At 35.8% G+C, this 21,253-nt stretch overlaps 1 protein-coding gene across 1 annotated transcript in view; it reads left to right on the forward strand.

Moving 5' to 3' along the window:
- The window catches only part of Hml (hemolectin), a 93,953-nt gene that overhangs the window by 67,512 nt on the left and 5,188 nt on the right, over positions 1 to 21,253 (forward strand). Inside the window, exons 55-77 of the mRNA XM_085958363.1 lie at positions 139 to 258; positions 1,171 to 1,461; positions 2,784 to 2,953; positions 3,058 to 3,187; positions 4,003 to 4,237; positions 5,661 to 5,774; positions 5,868 to 6,086; positions 6,887 to 6,987; positions 7,516 to 7,761; positions 7,976 to 8,095; positions 8,191 to 8,346; positions 9,725 to 9,871; positions 10,006 to 10,125; positions 10,822 to 10,980; positions 11,441 to 11,587; positions 12,761 to 12,880; positions 14,462 to 14,620; positions 15,295 to 15,441; positions 16,336 to 16,455; positions 16,714 to 16,872; positions 18,350 to 18,496; positions 19,157 to 19,373; positions 19,923 to 20,096. Coding sequence (XP_085814489.1) covers positions 139 to 258; positions 1,171 to 1,461; positions 2,784 to 2,953; positions 3,058 to 3,187; positions 4,003 to 4,237; positions 5,661 to 5,774; positions 5,868 to 6,086; positions 6,887 to 6,987; positions 7,516 to 7,761; positions 7,976 to 8,095; positions 8,191 to 8,346; positions 9,725 to 9,871; positions 10,006 to 10,125; positions 10,822 to 10,980; positions 11,441 to 11,587; positions 12,761 to 12,880; positions 14,462 to 14,620; positions 15,295 to 15,441; positions 16,336 to 16,455; positions 16,714 to 16,872; positions 18,350 to 18,496; positions 19,157 to 19,373; positions 19,923 to 20,096 — 3,718 coding nt within the window. The remainder of the gene's footprint in view (positions 1 to 138; positions 259 to 1,170; positions 1,462 to 2,783; positions 2,954 to 3,057; positions 3,188 to 4,002; positions 4,238 to 5,660; positions 5,775 to 5,867; positions 6,087 to 6,886; positions 6,988 to 7,515; positions 7,762 to 7,975; positions 8,096 to 8,190; positions 8,347 to 9,724; positions 9,872 to 10,005; positions 10,126 to 10,821; positions 10,981 to 11,440; positions 11,588 to 12,760; positions 12,881 to 14,461; positions 14,621 to 15,294; positions 15,442 to 16,335; positions 16,456 to 16,713; positions 16,873 to 18,349; positions 18,497 to 19,156; positions 19,374 to 19,922; positions 20,097 to 21,253) is intronic.

The following is a 21,253-nucleotide window of genomic DNA, read 5'->3' on the forward strand; positions in this document are numbered from 1 at the left end:
AGTAAACAAAACTATCGACACACTCGAAGAGGTAGCCGTTGATTCGGAGATCTGGGGAATTAATTACTTGACACTCTATGTACTACATTATCATGTATTTATTATTATATTGGAGTTTAATTATTCTTCTGTTTCCAGCTTGTGAGTACCGTCGATGGACTCAAGATCAATCATTATCCGTTCAGTAACAAGTGGCTTCAGTTGCAGCAAGTCTCTGGGAAAGACATCAATTTACTCATCCCGTCTATTCAACTTGAAGTAAGTCAATCATTGTCATCTAATTGTTATATTCCACTTACGTGAGATTGTTTAGAAAGAGACTCTTTTATAATTTATGAAATTTATTAGAGTAAATTAAATTACGTATCTGCAAATCATTTCACATCCAGATTCAGTTGTAGCAAACCGAGAAAAAAATACCATACATAAATAATATGTAACCAAAACATGACGGTCAATACATACTGAAGTTTTCGTTTTTTGTTTACAAATATGTAATGCTTTTATCATGCAGAGAGTATTAGTCTTTCTGTAGTTACCAACTTAACCACAATAAAATCGTTATGGAATCACATCCAATAATACAAAAAGTTACTAATATACCCATGTGATTCCTTTTAGCTATAGTCCAAACTCTTTGGAAATTCTCCAAGGACAATTGACCGCAGGCCGCCGAGGATATTTTTTATTTTTCCTTTGTTTACTGTATGGTTGCTGCATTATCCAGGAATGGATAAAAGAAAACTTCACTAGCGTAACTCATTTAATTGACTATGAGCTCAAATTATTCAAAATAATAATAAAGGTACTCCAATCCATAATATGAAAAACTATTTGCGGTTAGACAATTATTTTTTTTGTAATTTCATGGTGATTATTAATAATTTTCTTTAAAATAGTATGCAATAGTTTTTTGAATACGCTTGTGAATATATTTGTGAGTGCAATTGTTCGGGTACATTTAGATATATCTTTATTAGTTCAAGAATACAGATTTTATCTTTACCTAAATGCATACATGAATTACTCACAAATTAAATCATTTCCCATTTTACTTTTCAACTTTTCTGTCCTGCATCAGCTATATTATGACACCAGACGAGCATTGAGCAATGCTTTTGTTCTTTCAATTAATAGCCTAATGATAATGTTTACTTTTTTCCACCATAGCTGGTTTCCATTTTCCACACGATGGCGTTCTCCGTCCGAGTCCCATCAACTCTCTACAAAGAGAAGTTGGAAGGTCTGTGCGGAGATTGCGACGGTGACGAAGATAATGATCTCGGCAAGAAAGACGACCCTAAGGCATACGGCCTAAGCTGGAGAGCACCCGCACCCGCCCTTCAGGCTTTGGACCTCCATGAAGGCACTTGCGTTGAGAAACCAAAGAACGAATGCTGGCCACTGCCTCCTGAAAAAGATCCCTGCTTCAAGATTATGGATGAGCTTAAGTTCGGAAAGGTAATGAATAAACTAATGATTAACTGTATTCCACGATGGCCAAGCAGTATTGTGTCGGTCTATAAAGTCGTGAGTCCTGAGTAATTCAAGAATTATGTACTCTTTAACGCAGGGGTAGTCAACCTGGTCTCTATCGCCCACTAGTGGGCGGTAGGGGTGTTAAAAACAGTTTGATTAACATTTTATTAAAATTCCCCGTGAAAATTTAAATTAATAATTCAAGCTTCTTTGTATGCAAAGTATAAATAAAAAATAGATAACTACGGTAAGTAGTTTTAGAAAAATTTATTCTGCCAAACTTAGCAAAAGTCTGACATAAAGTATTTAGTAAGTAATTATTATTATATGCTTTAACTTTTTTTTTTTTTTTTGAATTATTAGTAACCATGTCTTTGCTTTTTCGTACAAGGTGGTTGTTAGTAATTTTGAACAATCACAAACACCCAGGCTTTGAGAAAAACACATAAATGTTTTTGTCATGACCGGGAAGCGAAACCCAGAACTCTCGGGTGGAAGGCCAGCGCCTTACCCACTGCACCACGAGAGCCGCCTTAACTTGCTGTAACTCTGCTTTATAAATTTTATGAAGTAAAGTCACTTCCCTACTTTATAAATCACCATTACTGTGGAACTGGTGGGCGGTTAGAAAATTTTACTACCAACAGGGATACAAAAGTGGGTGGTAGGGATAAAAAGGTTGATTACCCCTGCTTTAACGTATCTCTTCGTATCAATTTGTGTTCGATATAGTTTCGTTCGAAGTTTACACTCTTGGTATGAAATTCTGTAAAGGAGCCCGGCAATTGAAGAAATATAAACGCTCATTGGTAGTTTCATTGTTGTTAAATTTTCTTTATTCATTCTGGTTACATTGCAGTGCGTACAATACCACGAACAGTACTGATATTGACGGCTTGTTAATTATAATAATGAACTGACTGATCATCACGCATAACTATCTATCCCGCAACAAGTGTGAAGTAGGTGTTACATGATTGAGTGATGAATCCTTGAGTATATTAACGAATACTTGAAATAATGCTGTTTAGTTTTTTTCACTAAGTTGAGTTACAGCTATCCTTCCATCTTTTGGGAACTCTACTAGAGAGGGGACAGCTAGCGGGTCATCAGTGCATCACAATGTGTGGGATCCTAGTTTCACCTATGATTGCCACATGTGCATGGTATGTTTTCTTTCTCTGCCTTTGCCATCAGATCAAAAATTTCTTGGATGTGTTCATTTCTCGTATGATCCCTGTGAGTGTCATAATTTCTAGGCTTCGCAATATAATTGTATAAATTATTTAATTTTTATTTGACAGTGCCATCCAGTGGTTGACCCGAATATATACATGGCATTGTGTCAGCAAGAACTTTGCGTCAACACCAAACAAGTTGGAGTCTGCTCCAGTCTCGAGGCCTACGCTCGGGAGTGCACCAGAGCTGGCATCTGTCTCGATTGGAGGAGACGAGACTTCTGCCCTTACACATGGTAACAAAATAATGATTGTAGTTTTGGGATTTTGAAAACAGATTTTTTAATAATATTATATGTTCTGCAATTGGCCACCTGCATAACCTGTTATTTGTTTCTAGTGAGAATGATCTGACGTACAAACCTTGCGGTCTGGGCTGTCAAATAACTTGCGAGACATACGAGAAGTACACAACTAAACCATCTTTGTGCGCAACACGCTCCGAGGGCTGTTTCTGTCCTGAAGGATCGGTGAGATAAATTTTCGTACTGTTAATCTATAGAATCCTTTATGCAAACTATCAATTTCTTCAAACGTAGACGACATTAGTATAATATCCAATGAAATTTCTCATTCATGATTTTGCAGTGCAGTGAAACAGTAGTGTATTTAGTAATAGAAGAGAAACAATAACAAATGCCCAGGTTTTGAGAAGATCACAGAAGTATTTTGTAACCTCACCGCAAATCGAACTCAGGGTCCCCGGATGAAAGGCCAGCTCCTTACGCAATGGACTATGATGGCCGCTAGGTACTATCCATTGGTCTGCTTGTAGATACAGACGGTAATTATATAAAATAGAAATTTTGACTACCATCTTGGTAATTTATGGGTTTTCAATTGCAAAATGACAGTTTTCACTCGAAATTTGTAGCCAGCACCATAAAATACTTGTCCAAAATGAAAATCAATAAAATCAGACGGTAATTATTGAAAATTGTATTTTATCCTGCCATTTAGAGGCTCCAGAGTGAATTTTTAAGCAGCTTCATATCGTCAAAATGACTCTTAGAATACACCTTTTCATCACACCAAAGTTCATGCTTTTATACAATTCATTGGATTTTCTGAAGTATGCCACCGGACTATATGTCATTGCAAATGTAGTGAGGGCATGGAGTGCTTTTTTAACGAGTCTTGGGAACCTATCAAGTGCCGATTGCACCCCCTGGGGGTGTGCTAAAGTATATTTAATAATATAATAATGCGATAGATTAATACAAGTCCAGATCGACTCATAATACCCCTAATATAATTGACATTTCAATTGACTTATAACAAACAGGTTCTGTTGAATGGCACTTGTATCCCGCATTCGAAATGCTTCCCGTGCGATACGGCCGGTCACTACGTCGGAGACACGTGGCAAGTAGATGAATGCACAAAGTGCTCATGCCCCAAGCGAGGTGGCGTCACCTGCGTGGAGCAGTCTTGCGCCACTGCCATGGCCTGCGCCCCCGGAACCAAGACTCAACAGATCGCTAAGCCCCAAGGACAGTGCTGTGCCGAATTCATTTGTGGTAAATATAATACCTATGTATTCTTATATAGTCTTGTCACATTTAGAAAAATCTATTACAATGTTTTCACTAGGTATGTCTTAAATTTACTTTATTAAGTAAGTGTATTCTGATAAAATATGTGTAGTTTAAATCAAAATTTTATATTTGAGTTTATATTATATTGTAATATATTATATTGCAATGTCATTGTTGTGACTAATTGGGATTTAAAATGTTGTCCAATTTTCTTTATACTCTTAGGTCATCCACTCACGTGAATACTCAAAAAAGACGAAACTGAAACTCCAGTATCTAGCTAATGTATTTGAACGGCGGCGATATGCTAGTCTCCCAGTCTCTCAGTTTCCAGTCACCCATAAAACAGTGGTACCAATATCAGGAGATTCAATGAAAAATCATATTTTCTTCCAAAATTGGTAGCGCTGAACTGAACATGAAACAACAAGCCAAGACGTCAAAAGTTAGAGATGACCGAACCGATTTTTAATTTAAAATATGTGGCAGATGTTGAGAAAAACTCCTGCCCGTATAATTACAGGTTGCCAGAATATTCCCGTAAAGATATTATGGAAAAAGCTTAGAATGAAGTAGGAAAGAGATGGGTTTGACAGTTTGAGGTTATGATATTATTAGGTTTCAGTAGCGCTGTGTGCAAAGCATCAGTCACTGGCCAGTTTATGAGTTTCATCACCAACCAGTTCGTCAGATTTTAGTTTCTGCGTGAGCGGATGGCCTTATTGTCTTACCATTCATATAATTACAGCAAATGACAAAGATATTATTAGTTAATAATTAACTATAATATGAAATTATTTTTCAAATGATCATAATTAACTATTGCTATAAATCCTTCTCTCTCATTAGAGATCTGAAAATTTCTCAGAAGACCTTTTTGCCAGATAATCTTTTGACTTATCTGTAATCTAAAATCCAGGATTTCATCAGAAACTGCAGACTTTAATTAATTTCAACACGAACCAATCCCTTTTCTTGCCTTATCGTCGCTATAGGATTGGTTTGTCGAAATCGACCTTTTAATGCAGAATGTTTTTTTGTATCTAAATGGACCAGAAACATCCTTTTCTTTAAATTACTTTGTAATGGCAATGAATACATCATTCATATGCTGTAAAAACAACAATTTAAATATCTCCATGTATTCAAATATAGGATTATGAAATTTGTTTTTCGTCTCCTGAGCATTTGGTCTATTCCACAAACCAATCCTACAGCGATGTTATCCCAATTCATGATCTTTTTGATGCGACAAACACATGTTCTCACCATGACAGTCTCTCATAACTGAATCTCACATGACCCGGTATTTTTCTGAAAGTGAATTTCGAATATTTCTCTAGTCCACTGTTGCGTTTTTTATTATTTATTTTAGAGTGGATATGAATGTTGCTTTTAATTACAGTTCCAGAGCCGACTGCATCGACAGCAGAGTGTGAGGAACCGTCCAAGATAAATTGCGGATACGGGCAAGAAATGAAACTGGAGACATTGGGCGCATGTCCCCATTTTGTCTGCCGTAAGTATTAAAGAAAAAATATATTTACATTCTATCTAAAATCAATTCATTTGTCTAAACTTGATAATATAAATTTAAATTATTTGATTCTAGAATGTATCCCATTGGAGCGATGTGAATCGACAGGCCCCGAGAATGATGCGGAAATGCTAGAACCGGGAATGGAAAAAGTGATCAATTCTTCGGGATGCTGCCCACGTGCCAATTACGTTTGCAGGCCGGAGACCTGCCCCGAGAAACCAAATTGCCCCGCATTCCATTCCGCTATACCCACCAAGAAGAAGACCCAGTGCTGCCCATCATACGCATGCGGTAAGTAAATTTTTATAATATTCATATTACCTACATACTAACATCCCCGGGGATATAGAATGTAAACTTGGTAACTGTTTATCCCTACTATTGCTTAAATTACTTATCTACAGATGATATGTTTGTGATTGTTCATCTAAATGTTTTTATAGAAAACTTCTTTTATACCTGTGCCACATATGCAAGGTATTTTTATCTTACAATGTGGTCCTCTATCAATCAAATCATGGAGCTAACAAAGTTACGAATATTGCTACAAATGAATTTACAATATGGAATGACTTGAGGATAATCTAATCATAAATTATCCTTATTAAACTTACTATATGCTTGACGTTCATATGAGGTGTCTATTTCCAAAAACTAGTTTAGTCCATATAAATGGTCAAAATCTAACAAAAATGTACATAATATTCTATATGAAATTTTACACAATGATTTATAACTACCAAAACTCACTAAAATGTTTAAATCTTAATGACTTCCAAAAACTAATAATAATAACTAAAATGATACAAATAAATACAGCTTATGTTAAATTTTATTTTACTTAATTTGTTTGCGTAATTTGGCATATGGTTGTAATTTTCAAAAAAAAATGATGGAAAAAAGACACAAGACACTAAACTAACCTATTTACACTTAAAATTCAAAGATATAATTTACCGTAAATATTGAATTGTTGATTTATTAGGATTCATAAATAGATACGTCATATATTATAAAGCCTCTATCTAGAATTTAGATTTTGGTTATTTTTCAACATTTTTGTAGCTTACCAATAATCATTATCATTTCAGAACCTCCAAGTGACAAGTGTCTGTATGACATGGAATACGAGGCATCACCACTCGGAGGGGAGAAGAAACGGCTGTCAGGAGTGGAAACAGTTCCCAAGCCGGTACGACAATAATACTATGCTTGATAAATGATAATTATATTGTTTTCATCGAACTAAAGACTTGGAGGAGGCTTTATCTGGGGAAAAAAAATTCTTGACTTTCAAAAAATAATATTTATTATACAAATAAACATGGGAACATTGATGACATATTTGTTTACTGTTCTTTGTTAGTAGAAATACCACGATATTGAAAGAATTAACAAAAACTTTGTACTTGGTTAATTTTTATATTATTATATTTTTTAGTAAGTACTTTTTAAACTTTCACAATATGTGTGGGAAAGGTTAATAATTTTATAACATATACATAAGTAGTGTTTATTATATATTTCAATAACACATTTGTTTCTAGTAGTAATTGTCAAGTGTCGATGTCATAATCTTTTTTTACTTTCAACTATTTATTTGCATGAGGCTTATTAGATGCCGGTTAAAAATACTCCATGACACAATCAATGCATTGCCTAGAGATGTTGACATATTATGACATTCAGTGATCCACTATATTTGTTGTGTAATTTGCAGGTGGGTGCAGCTTGGCAAGACGGTCCGTGCCGTTCGTGCGTGTGCAAGAAGATCGGAGGTGAGCCTTCCGCTTCCAAAACCAAGAGCTCGTCCGCCAAAGCTATCCTGCGAGCGGTATGCTCCGTGACGCAGTGCCCCGACCTTCCCAAGCCTACCGAATTCATGACCGAGGCTTTGGGCATTCCTTTCACTTGCTGTCCTCAGCTGCAGTACACAGCCTGCAAACACGGGGGAAAGATTTACAAGGTTGGTACTTTTTGCTTCATAATCAGTCAGTATTTTGTTTATGATTGTTTTGTTTTACAAATTTATATTGTATTATTAATAAGATTTGTGTTCATTCGTAAACTAAATAAATTGACATGACAATTATTAATTTATATGCCACAATAAAATATAATCAATAACAACATTAAATTATGAAAGATTTTAAGTAATAATGAATATTTTTTTATTTCAGCCTGGACAGGAATTCAAATCAGACATCAACCCTTGCGAATCGTATCTGTGCGCTACCAAGGAAGACGGGACTCTCGAACGACGGGTCAACGTTAAGCAATGCGAAACCAAATGCAAAGTGGTAAGGATTTACTCTATAATGCATAAAGTCTATAGAACACGGTGAAATTCTATTAAAACTGTGCGTAATTTATCTATGCATTTTTTTATGTTTAGGGATTCAAATATACACCGAACACGAATCGTGAGGTATGCTGCGGAGAATGTGTACCAGAATCCTGCGTCATAAACGGCGTTGAGTACAAAGTTGGAAAAGAATGGTCTTCCCCGGATTATTGTATCAATTATTCGTGTCTCAATAGGAATGGAACTGTAAGTAGAAAATTGAATTACTACTGCACTATAATGTCTATAGGAAACTACAACCACAAATAATATCTCTATTGTCTCATATGTAAGTGTGGGGCGCCACCATTGGGCAGGTCATGGTATCAAAGGTGATAGATACTAATGTTATCGAATAAGACAAACCGATTTCACAAAGAGAACGAAACAGATAACATAGGATTATATATACTTCATGCATGATTGTTGATACTTGTTAATATTAAATGTTAGTGGGACATGATTTGAGTTTCCCCATCTCCACCCGCCATGTATATGCAGCCGCGGTTTGTGCACGGCCGCCTTCCATGACGCTATAAACGTGTCAGAATGAAAAGATTTTCGTGCCACACTTCCTTGTCCCGAATCGATGCTGCACGAGACTGATGTAGCAACCATGCACCTTAGTGGTTAAAGAAAGAGTTTTAGAAAATAAAAGAATCTTGACTTGCTCTGCCTTCATTTATCTTTAATGACATGAAGTGTTCTCTGTACCCGTGTACTGAAACTCTGCCAAAACAGAGGAGTTAGGAGTTGAAAGTGATGAATCTTAGGAGGGATAGGAATTATTCCGTCCTCCATATGACGCAGCAAATTTTTCAAATGCCTCAAAGTTGGCCTTGGTGGATATCAAGTCGGCGTGGCCAATCGGGCCCGTGTGTGGACGGACCCTGGCAAACAGCTCCGCTCGGTCGGATCCCATCAAGGAACGGGCAGTCCCAGAGGATGTGTTCAGCGTCTTGATGGTCGTGCCCGCATGTGCATTCCAGCCCATGTCCTATCAAACGGAAACGGTCAGGAACTGGCTTACCCAGTGTGTTGGTCTTAGTTGTCTCATCTGAAGTCTGCAGGACACATCTGAAAAAAACAGATACGTTTGTCGTCCCTTGGTGGATGCTGACCACCTCGACTGCCATGTATCGAGTGCTATCTTAAAAAACGACATAGTGTGGTTACGGTCAGAAGACGAACTTCTGTTTAGAAGGGGCGGAGGTAGTCTGATGTAATGTAAGAAGGAGTCAATGGGAATTGTAAAAAAAATGTTTTCTTTTGAAATAAAATAGTCCATGAGAACATTATAATGAAATTGATCATTTTAAATGAATTTGTTTTTAACGAATGGGGGGATTTCTAAAATGTGATGTGATTTAAACGGGGGAGTAAAAGATTCTGCAATGAAGTGTGGCGATTGCAGGAGGGGAATCAAAAAATATTGAAAATTGTGTGACGAGGGACACAAAATATAAATTTGAGGTTTTCGGACTGTGTGGAAAAAGAAGCTGCAATTACCTGAGGCTAACATGGTGGAAAAAATTTGCAGTACCGATTGAAATTTGTTTATGTAATCAATTTGTTATTTTTTTAGATACAAGTGAGGTCTGAAGGCATTAAGTGTCCCAACATAACAGAGGCCATGAAGAGAGATTTTGTGTTTGAGGAAATTCCTCTTGAAAAGTCCTGCTGCAAAAAGATCACACCCATCGCCTGCAAAGTCAAAGACAAAGTTTATAAGGTAATTTTATTAATTATAATGAAGTATGTTTAAATAATTTAAATCTGAATTGCTAATGGAAATGGCAGGACTTATTTATGAAGTACCGAATTTAATAATTTGACGATGATTTAATAATTTCCTCAAATTTTCAGGTTGGACAAGAATGGCAGTCCGATGCGGATGCTTGTACGACATACAAATGCATTTCTAAAACTGCTGACAGTCTTGAAAAGCGAGCTAGCAACAAAGAATGCGACACAGATTGCAATAAGGTAACATATTGCAATAAGATGTTAAATGATACCCCTCTTTCAAAATAATGGTCTAGTATCAACTAGCTCTAAAGTTTCTCTCATCTTCACACTGTTTGTTCAATGTATATTGGGTCCAGAGCATGGATCCAATGGGTTGAGCATTGTGGATAGCGCTATTTTTATGTCATTGCATAATATCACTGTATAGTTTTATTCGCATACATACTACAAATTAAATAAGTGTTATTGGAAGGTATATAATAAATATGTAGAAGAATAGCAAAAGTAAAAGACTTATTAATAAGACTCATATTAATTGTAAAGTTTCATGAAAAAATTAAGATATTATCTTCATTAGATTGGCAAGACCGAAGACACCAAAACTTATTTAAAGCTATTATGTAAATTTTATAGGTAGGTTACATTAGAGGATGGAGCCTAAATATATGAAATTTAAGCAAAGGGGGATCACTGGTCCACTGATTAAATTAGCTACAAGTGACTTCTCATTGCAAGTTCATTTTCACAGAACTTCACATTACTGCTATGATATTTATTTGACAATTTGCAGGCCATATAAAAAGACAATCTATCAAGATGAGTAGATAAGCCGCCAATTATACTACACTCTGGCATTATTATTTATTAGTTGAAAAATTTGTGCAAATCGCAAATAATTGAAAAAAATGAGTGAATCTTAATATTTTCTTCAAGGGTTGGAAGTACGTTCCGTCGGCTAACACTGCGGAGATTTGCTGTGGCGAATGCAAACCTGAGGCCTGCGTTGTGGATGACATCGAGCGTAAGATCGGAGAGAAATGGACATCTAAAGACCATTGCGTACATTACGCATGTCTCAACAAGGATGAAACGGTATTTTATACATATTATTCAATTATTACATTCATTATGACAGTGGGGAATTCGGGAGTGAATTCTTACTTTTTCTATCCTACATCGCCAGTCTTCAAAAGCGATACTCCAAATATACCGCAGTTACAACCAGTAAATATTTGGCTTTACTTTACCTAGTCACTATTGAATTCTAGGCAGTACTTTGCCTTTTTATGATCATTCATACCGTGCACATAATCAACCAGTCTTGATTGATTGAACTGCACTGGAATCATCATTCAGAATATTAAATTAACGTTGTATGTTTGGATTGGCTCATAGATATTTTTCAAAACTAAATGTTGTTGGGGAAGGAAAACAAAGAGCCTATGTTATAAAGTTTGTCGGAATACCTAACAGATAAGACTTAAAATGTTTTAATGCAGTGTTTGTGCAAACCTATAATTCAATAATAATTGATCTCTATTTTTTATTTTAGCTACAAGTCGAAGCTGTCAGCGTGGAGTGCACGAAACCCTCAAAGAGTATGCTGGAAGACTTTGATATCAAATATATAGAAGTGGAAGGACAGTGCTGTAAGAAACCGCAACCCATTGCCTGTAAATTCGAAGGAAAGCTATACAAGGTGTGTAGAATTATCAGGTCTCAAACGCAATGACAATGGATTATATTGGTATTTTTACAAATTCATGCTTGGTTAAGAAGCCCCTGAACTTATCGCAGTGAGCCAACGTTATACTACAATAAGTCCACGTGAATGTAATGAGCACACAGCAATCATCATCTAATACTGATAGGTTAACTGGTTAATTTATGATAGATTTCTATATTCCGTACTACACGTCAAAGTGCTGTATTTATAAACTTAACATTGCACCGCAGAAGTCTTAGCGGCAATCTGTGGAAATAAATATCTCCCCACGTTTACACAGGGTTTAATTGAATTTTAAAAACTAACCAACAGTGTCTGCTATCTATAGTCTTAGTTCAATGAAAATAAAAATATGTTTGATTGATAAAGTTTAGTGCCCACTATATGTCGGATCTTAACAGCCTACCTCCACCCTTCGCCACTGATAGATATAATATATAGAGGGGAATTTGTAGATGTACATGATAATGTGATAGACTAGAGAGATTTATAGTTCTCCCAATGGCCGTGATAACGTGTCAGCCACAATATAGATGTAGCACTAAATTGCAAAGACTTCCCTAACAACCTTTATATATTATAGGGTTGGTCTATTTTATATTTTCACTAGTGTACGTTCAGATATAGGTGTATTGCATATCATTATATCTCTAAACATTTACAAACTGCCTTGTTAATAAAGCTATGATCTAACAGTTAGTTCTACTTCAACTATTGTAACTCAAATTTGAAATATTTTGCGGCAGAGTTTTTTAAAACAGCCTACTTCAGTTATTCATCAATAATCCTACTAAAATATGATCTATACATTTATCCATAAAAATAATAAATAGCTTCAGTAGGTTGTTTCAAAGAACTCTCTTGTAAAAAAAATTAAATGTACGTTAGAATAGTTCTGCATTCAGCTGACAATGTAAATATTACTTTACATGTACGGAATTATGTCACTTCTCTCTAAACAATTGCAGCTGATCACCTTTAGCAGGTATTCTTATACCAATCAAACACATTTATTGCAATCAGGTGTCCCCTGGAATCGGCGGCACAACCACCAGAAGAACAAACACTGGGATCAAAATAAATGTACTTTTCGAACCAAAATATTCTTGATAGTGAAATGTAATTCTTTTCCATTTTTATGTTTAGATGGGAGACGTGTGGAAATCAAACACAAACCCGTGCCTCTCGTATCTTTGCGCTACAAAGAATGACGGCAGCTTGGAAAAACGGACAAATGTCAAACAGTGCGACAAGCAATGCAAAAAGGTAACAATAATAATTAGGGATTGCAATACAGGGGAAGAATTTTCAGTTTTGGGATTATGGGAATGGCATTTTGTCTGTCCTATAGATGCCCAGACAATATGCATCTAGTCAAATTTAATGAAAACACCATACAGCAAAAATCACATTTAATACCTAGATCTTTAATGTTATGATTTTGTTTGTAAGTATTTCAATCACACGGACAATTTCACACCGGATTATTTAAAAAACCTTTTTTTTTTAAATCATGTTTGATCCAAAGACCATATGGTTCTTCACAGGGATTAACCGGATGGCTGCCAATGACGTCTTAATACGTCCGACTTTTCCGTGAACGGAACGCCGCTCATACAAAAATGACGTCTTCGAACGTCCTGCTTTAAAATGGATTTTATGTAAACATTTAACGTAAATCAATTATTTTAAACATACAAATATGTTGCACACACAACGACATATATCGGGAATATCGTCATATACTTAGAATTGAATCAGAATTCGTTTTTAAACGTAAATAGATTTTATTTTTGCAATAAAATTCGCAGCGTGCAGGGTACCGCCATACATAAACCTACCGGCAGTAAAAAGGTTAATAGATTTTTGTTGTTATGAGAAATGAGTGTTGGCCACTTGCTCAATCTATTCGGTCCATACGCTGTATTCAAACACACATTGAAAAACAATATATGAATTTGCCAGACCCAGGATTCAAACCGACCGTAACCGCTTGGCCATTGTGGCCGTCAAATCCATTAACCACTCGATATTGTTTTGTGTATTGAGCAATTTCCTATGTCAAAAATAATGTTCAATAACACAGATTAAAGTGTCAGTCTGATTCGAGTTTACCGCCAATTGAATGAGTTACACCAGCGGATTTATCTCTATGGCCTTTCTTAAATAATTCAGCAACGATAAAGTGAACAATTAAATGCTTTTTAAAAAAATCTTAAAAATATAAATCGATTTTTAAGTCAATAAAAATATGGTATTTTAAAAAAACAATCAAAAAACTTCATTTTAAAATCTTGAGATTTCACCATTATCAATTCCGGAATTGTTTAATGGCTCAAATAGACTCTATGACGATCGGTCATATAAATGCTGAAAAACCCGTTTCTTATGTTGGCGTCCTGTGTCACAGAGTGTAAATACGATGTCATAGCTGTCATACAATATGTATGTATAATATGTCAGAATGGCATAGATATGATCATAGACACTAAATCGCTCTTAGCATATATGTGCCCGATCGTCATATAGTCTATTTGAACCTTAAGAAGTGTGAAGCTCTTTTTAGCTGCTCTCACATTTTCTAAATATTTGATTATTAATGATTTAATTTAATTATAATCAACAACAGTGTTTCCCGTCAAGTAAATTATGATAAGGTAATTTGCCGTACAGTACATCTCTTTACTAATAGGTGTATAACAATGTGTAATTGTACAAATCCACTGGTAACTCTTTTGCATGAAAAGTAAGGGTTAGTTCAGAGAATTTTTATATTATGATCCTTAAAAAAATGTTATATGAAACCTACCCTAAATTTGTTTACTAACAATCTTGTGTCAATTATAGGGTTGGAAGTATAGTCCATCGACGAATGCCGATAAGGTGTGCTGTGGCGAGTGTGTTCCAGTTGCGTGTGTTGTCCACGATGTAGAACGCAAGATTGGCGAAGAATGGACATCTACTGATCACTGCACCAATTATTTCTGCCTCAATATCAATGGATCTGTAAGCATATGTATTTATAATATATTGAAATTTTTACGTCTTGTACAAATAGCAACGCAATCCCATCGGTTAACTAAGAGCTCTTTTCCATTAACATTTTAGCGTGTTCCTTATTTACATACATTTGTATGAGACATATACACACACCTGACTTTAAAGAAGCGTCATAGTGGCAGGTTGGCCGCCACTAGCAGCAACATTTATATTGCATTACGAATATACCCACAATCAATTAAATGCATTTTTTTTTTGACCATATCCGATCTAATAAGATTATATGGGTCTCCACAGAGTGGAGGATTGTATTACCAGATTTAGTTTTTACGAGAAATGGATGTCAGCCACTTACTCAACCTATTAAACATGAAATATATGAAAAACAACATGTCTACTTGCCAGACCCAGGATTCGAACCTAGGACCCATGACCCTATAGGCTGACGCTTACGCTGTGTGGCATAAATGCATACTTAACAATAATTAATTATTACTATTGGAAATTCTGAAAATCGCTTCAAAAATGAAAACACGAATTAGTGGCTCTTCTACAAAATGCTATAAGTCTTATAAGAAATTTCTATGATTTGTTAATCTCAAGCTTGAAATAACAGAAGCTATTGTCTATTGCTATTTACAATCAAAGTCAATTGTTAAGTATTGTTTCTTAATTTTCAGTTACAAGTCCAGGCGGTTGGCGTTACTTGCCCGCAAATATCGAACAGTACGAAGGCAGATTTTGAATTCCAAGAAATACCTGTCGAAGGACAATGCTGCAAGAAACTCAAACCCCTCGCTTGTAAGGTCAACGGAACTATCTATAAGGTAATTTTTTTGTCATTGCCCTATTATTTAATTACCCAATCATGCTCTAGCATACGACAAATGCATGTTCCAATGCCACAATGGACGATTTGGCCCATTTTTTCGACACTATGACATGCAAGACCTGTGTGAATGCAAACACCTGGGGCCAATGTTTGCTGTAATATTCTGATGTGGCATATCATCGCCGTAGATGTCAAGGGAGCCAGTCCACATAATCATAATGCTGAGAAACAGGCGCGCATTGTGATTGCGATTTTGTGTGACAAAAAAAAGTAACATTTTTTTATTGAACTTTTTTGTTTTTAAAGATATAACAGTGAAACTTTCAACATAGAATATACTTTGTGGTTTATATTTTTATTATTTTGTACAAATAACTAAAAAAAATAGTATCTTAGAAGTTATGTGTGTTATATCTCTCGACCACTGAATATTGAAATGTACAAAAAATGTAGTCAAAAGAGTTTTGTGGCTTAAATTTATTGACCACTGCATCTTTGATGATTTTAAAATGCTTTTGTGTGCTTTACTCATTTTTGCCAAATTTGTGGCTTGGCTCCCTTGACATCTACGGCGACGACATCTAAAAGACAAGATAGCACGGATGACACAAACGGACACCCTAATAATTATAACCGTTGAGCCACGCAGATTCGATAACTACCTGTGTATGCAGTAGGTCACAATAACTCGTAAGTGAGCTCCCCTAGTTATAGCTGCAGGCCAGGTGTTCATTGCTAGAATCAAAGTACAGTGTGTCTGGGTATGAGGAATGTACCTGGAAGTAGATCAGTAGCACTTGTTAGATTTTATTAACCTTGTCCTTTTTTTGTGTCTTACGAGACGATTCTTATGGAAGAATCCTAATGCCCATTATTTGTTGTGTTTTAGATTGGAGAAGAATGGAAATCAAAGACAAACCCGTGTCTGTCTTATCTTTGCGCCTCCAAGGATGATGGTACTCTGGAAAAACGTACAAATGTGAAGCAATGCGAGACAGAATGCAAACAGGTAATTCAAAATAATCTTATCTTGTTATGAAATGACTCCCATTAATAATTGAGAGGCTATGGATTAAAGTAGTATAACTGACGTGTGAGTTTAAAATGATTCAGGTTTTCACACCACCACATACCTATATATGCGTAAACGTGTAAAGTTATAAGTACTTTATTGCTAAATGGATTACACTTTATAAATTACCATGTATAAAATAATTTTCATAATTAAGCATGAATGATAATATGTAAAATGTTTTGTTAATTGTAGGGTTTCAAGTATGCACCATCAACTGACAGCAAGAAGGTCTGCTGCGGTGAGTGCATTCCGGTGTCTTGCGTCGTCAACGGAGTGGAGCACAAAATAGGCCAAGAGTGGACTTCCAAGGACCACTGCACCAACTACTTCTGCCTCAATAAGAATGGAACGGTAATATCAAAACGCTAACATTAAAATATTTTGCAGCATTTGACTAAGTTTAGTGGCCTCGCACATACAGATCCAACACTACCGCTACTCTTCAACTTGATCTATATAATTTAGTTGACATTCATAAAACATAATGTAACTAAATGCACGCAGAGTTGACTGTACATTATTAATTGGCTTGTCACTTTTAGCTAAAGTTGCCACCATTCCCGTTATTCAAAGGTAGAGGAAGGATAAATTCTTCTGGCATTACGGCCACGATGAAATCGCTTTGCAACGGTGTTAGTGTCATTTGGAAGTAAGGTCACCAACACCTAAATGATTCGCCTACACTGCCAGAAGAATTTGACAACACTTTACTACAACAAACAATATCATTGGGTCTATTCTATACTTATCTACTGCTAAAGTGATACATATTATCAAACTTAGGGTAGATTTGTATCAAAATATTAGCACTTATTGTATCAATTACAATAAGTTTGTTTTTATTGAGTGCTATATTTTAACAGCACCTATCTTGCTGCTGACCCACAGATTTTCTTCTTCTTAAATGGTGCTAAATTGTCAATTCTTGTTGAAATGACATTGTATTAAATAAAATAAAACACAATAATATTTAGTACCTACTTATTCCACATAATTTAATTAATAATCAGGAATGGTTTCACCCCCTTCATTCAAGTATCCAATATTACATCTATTTATACTGACAAATTTCAATGAAAATAATATTTATTAACCATGGACAATAATAAAATTAAATTCTAAGAAATTCTTCATTCAAAAATTTATCAATTCAATTTGCCTAGCTTTTATTAGAAAACATAGTGTAATCATATTTAGGTACTTAAGGTAATGTTGAGACACACCTTCCCCTTGCAACAGTATACAACGGATACAAGACCATGACCAAGGGAGGGGGCTAACATGGCTCTACCCTGAGGGCCCAACGATGTGAGTCGACCAGATAAGTGAGATTAACACATATCTCAAATTTGCTTTAATAGTAAAAAAATTTTATTGTGTCAATACTCGAGAACTCCATAATTCAAATGGATATACAAAAAAACACTAAATATAGGACATTAATTTTACCACGTACACCATTTGGAAAAGGCTACTGTAGAGTGTCACGCTGCCTTTATCCTTAGCGATATGTAGAGGGGCCCGCTTCAGGATGTAGGGGCCATGATACATACTATCCATTTATTGATATGTATGTCTAATTGAAGGATGTATCCATTTTCCGACTATATACGTATACTGTTTTTTTAACTGATGACATTTTGTTCAGTTGATTTGAGTCTTTTAGAGCCAAGTATGGAACAAATTGTGTGAATGGCCAAAAATGCAATTAAGTTATATGATTAAGTTGAGGTTGCATCACTTCTATGTGTGTACGCCATCTAATATGGTTTATAACTTAAGCAATAGATTATTATGATTCATAGATTACTTTTTGTGTTATTTATAGCTGCAAGTTCAAGCCGCCAGTGTGTCGTGTCCCGCTATCCCTACGCTGATGAAGGAAGATTACGAAATGGAGGAAATCCCGGTTGAGGGCAAGTGCTGTAAGAAAGTGCAACCTGTCGCTTGTAAAGTCAACGGAGAAGTCTACAAGGTACACTTTCAAACACTCTCTTATTCTAATGGTTGCCGGCAGCTTATTTTATTTGTGTTATCCATCAAAGCACCATGTCAGTATATTGAGATTTGAGAAGCATCTAATTTTATGGTACCTTCTATCATATCTCAAAGAATTTTATTGGTATCATCATCATCAACACTACAACTCAACATAGGTCTTGGGCGGCTTTCAAGAAATATCCTCGCTGACGGTGTCTCTTTTTACATATTATAACCAACTTCGTTTGGATTGTACATTTTTTTTTCTTTCTGATCTATTGATGAAAAGTCTCTTTGGTGGTTAAGAACTATACAAAAAATGAGTGTGTTCAGAAGTGAAACTTTTTGTTTCGCTCCCCATTCTCAGACACGCTGTCATCCTAGCATTTGCGTATTTTCTTTTGCGATGCTCTTTTGATTGTTATGTGGCTGATTTCACCATAATTGAGTCGTAAGAACTCAATAGTCAACACAATAATTATTTTACAAGACAAAATGGTGTTTTACTGGCATGAGTGAGTCATGCTTCTCGCCGGAAATTACCGACTGACAGTATTCGAGAGTTGAAAGTTCATAAAAGTTTCACTTCAAAAAAGTAATGAATAAAGCAGAGTCTATTGAAGTTAGTGACAGTTATGGTGTGTAATGATTGCAGGAAGGATCCACGTGGCGAGCTCCGGACGGGGATCCATGCAAGAACGTGACCTGCACCAGAGATCAGAATCATCAGATCGTCAAATCGGAGAGCAGCGAGACTTGCAACACGGAATGTGCTGCTGGGTGGGACTACGTGCCGGCTAAAGACCCGCACACCTGCTGTGGACACTGCGTGCAGAGTGCTTGCATTGTCGATGATGTTCTATATAAGCCAGGTTAATATAATCCCACATTTCCAGAAGTTTAACGCATCTCGGAACCCTATAATAAGCCAATAACTGGAACTGGAATATTTTGATATTCTTTATATAGAATTCTGCAGTGGCAGTTGTGTTTGATAAACCATTCTTGGATGTTAAATTAATAGCAATAGTCATGTCGCCAGGATTTTTCAAGATTGTAATGCAGCATTTTTAAATTTTGATCCTATCTGACGAAAAGACCGTCTCATCTGCTCTAAAGAAAACCACCATTGGCTGGCAAAAAAAATCACGAACAACCAAGATAATTTAAGAAAAATACATATTAGGATACTCAGCCAATTTTGTCTTAAAAACCAGAATCAGTTTTAATTTGACATGACAAAACCTTGGAAACGACCCTATTGTAATTTATTCAAAGGAACCGAACGTTTCAAAAATGAAAGATTTCCATTTGTAGGCCTTCATCAGCCGGAGCAGATCCACTGCTGGATGACTGTCTCCCCTAGTATTTGTATATATTTACACATTAATCTAATGATGTTGTTTTGTTGTTGCCAACAGGAAAAGTGTGGCACTCTCGCGATAACTGCACATATTACTCGTGCGAGAAGCTTGCTGATCAGCTGGTCGTGTCTTCCAACCAAGAATCTTGCCCCGACGTGACAGGATGCGATCCTGCACACCTCTACGTCAAGGGATGCTGCAAACACTGCAATATCACTTCTCTACCTCAAAGTATGAAACAATAATTACCATATAATATATTTGTCTTAAATTATCTATCTGTCAGACTGACTAAATTATTAATTCTGAAACACCAGAACATTCACATAAACGTATGAGAGAGGGAGACAGGGAGAAGATGTGTGAAAATGTTGACAGATGATACTGCCATCTGTTTCTATTGCAAAATTAATATCTGCAAAATCTCAAGTTTTCAGGGGAGCTTAAAAACAGTTTACAAAATGTATGGTGCACGGCTTAAGCGTCATTAAGGTTCAAATAATCCTGGATCTCGCAAGTACACATATTATTTTTCAATTTGTGTATGAGTCAGACACAGAACAGATAATAAATAGAATACCGAAAGGCAATATTCAATACGCCGCGTGGTGAAGCAGGCTTTTGAATGTGTGAGTGTCCTACGAAAATGAAGCACGCATTATGCACGTGCAATAGTGTGTGTAATACACCAACATTAAATGAGCGTAAATGCATAAATCGAGAGCAGTTTTTAGTATTTGACGTAAAACGTATTCTTAACACGTGTGTAAGCTTAACCCGGATTCATCCTTACTCGAGTCGGTTACCTGCTATCGCCTTACCCATTGTGTATTTCAGTTCCCATTATTTATGAGTTCCCTGGAGTCAGAGTATGGACCTAATAGGTTGAGCAAGTGGCTGACATCCATTTCTCATAAAAGCAAAATCTGTCAATACAAACCTCCACTCTGTGGAGGCCCATATGATCTTGGTAGGATCGGACATGGTTGAAAAAAAAAATGGCACTTGAATCAATTCAAAAAAGGTTTTCAAAATTTCAACGAAGATGCAATTTTTGTAAATTGTGTTATTTTGTATGTGTGTAAAGACATTTTTTGCGGTTTTAATTATACAAAAATGTCAAAAACGCATATTTTGCAGATATACAATTTAGCAATGGAAACGATGTTATATAATAAAACACTCTCAAAAACGAAAACCTCATAATGCATATAATATTATATAGTCACCATTTAGGTAAAAATAACCTCATACCTGGAAATTCTATTTGTATAAACGGGAGATATTATATCGTCGTGGTAAATGCAATAGGTTGTATGTCAAAAATACCAAACTTTTCAGGAGAGACAAAAAACTATCCCATCTTAACCCCATTTCACCGATTTTTT

The sequence above is a fragment of the Rhyacophila brunnea genome, unplaced genomic scaffold, assembly GCF_057557595.1.
Source record: "Rhyacophila brunnea isolate RB1 unplaced genomic scaffold, BYU_Rbru_1.0 scaffold_7, whole genome shotgun sequence".
NCBI classification, from domain to species: domain Eukaryota; kingdom Metazoa; phylum Arthropoda; class Insecta; order Trichoptera; family Rhyacophilidae; genus Rhyacophila; species Rhyacophila brunnea.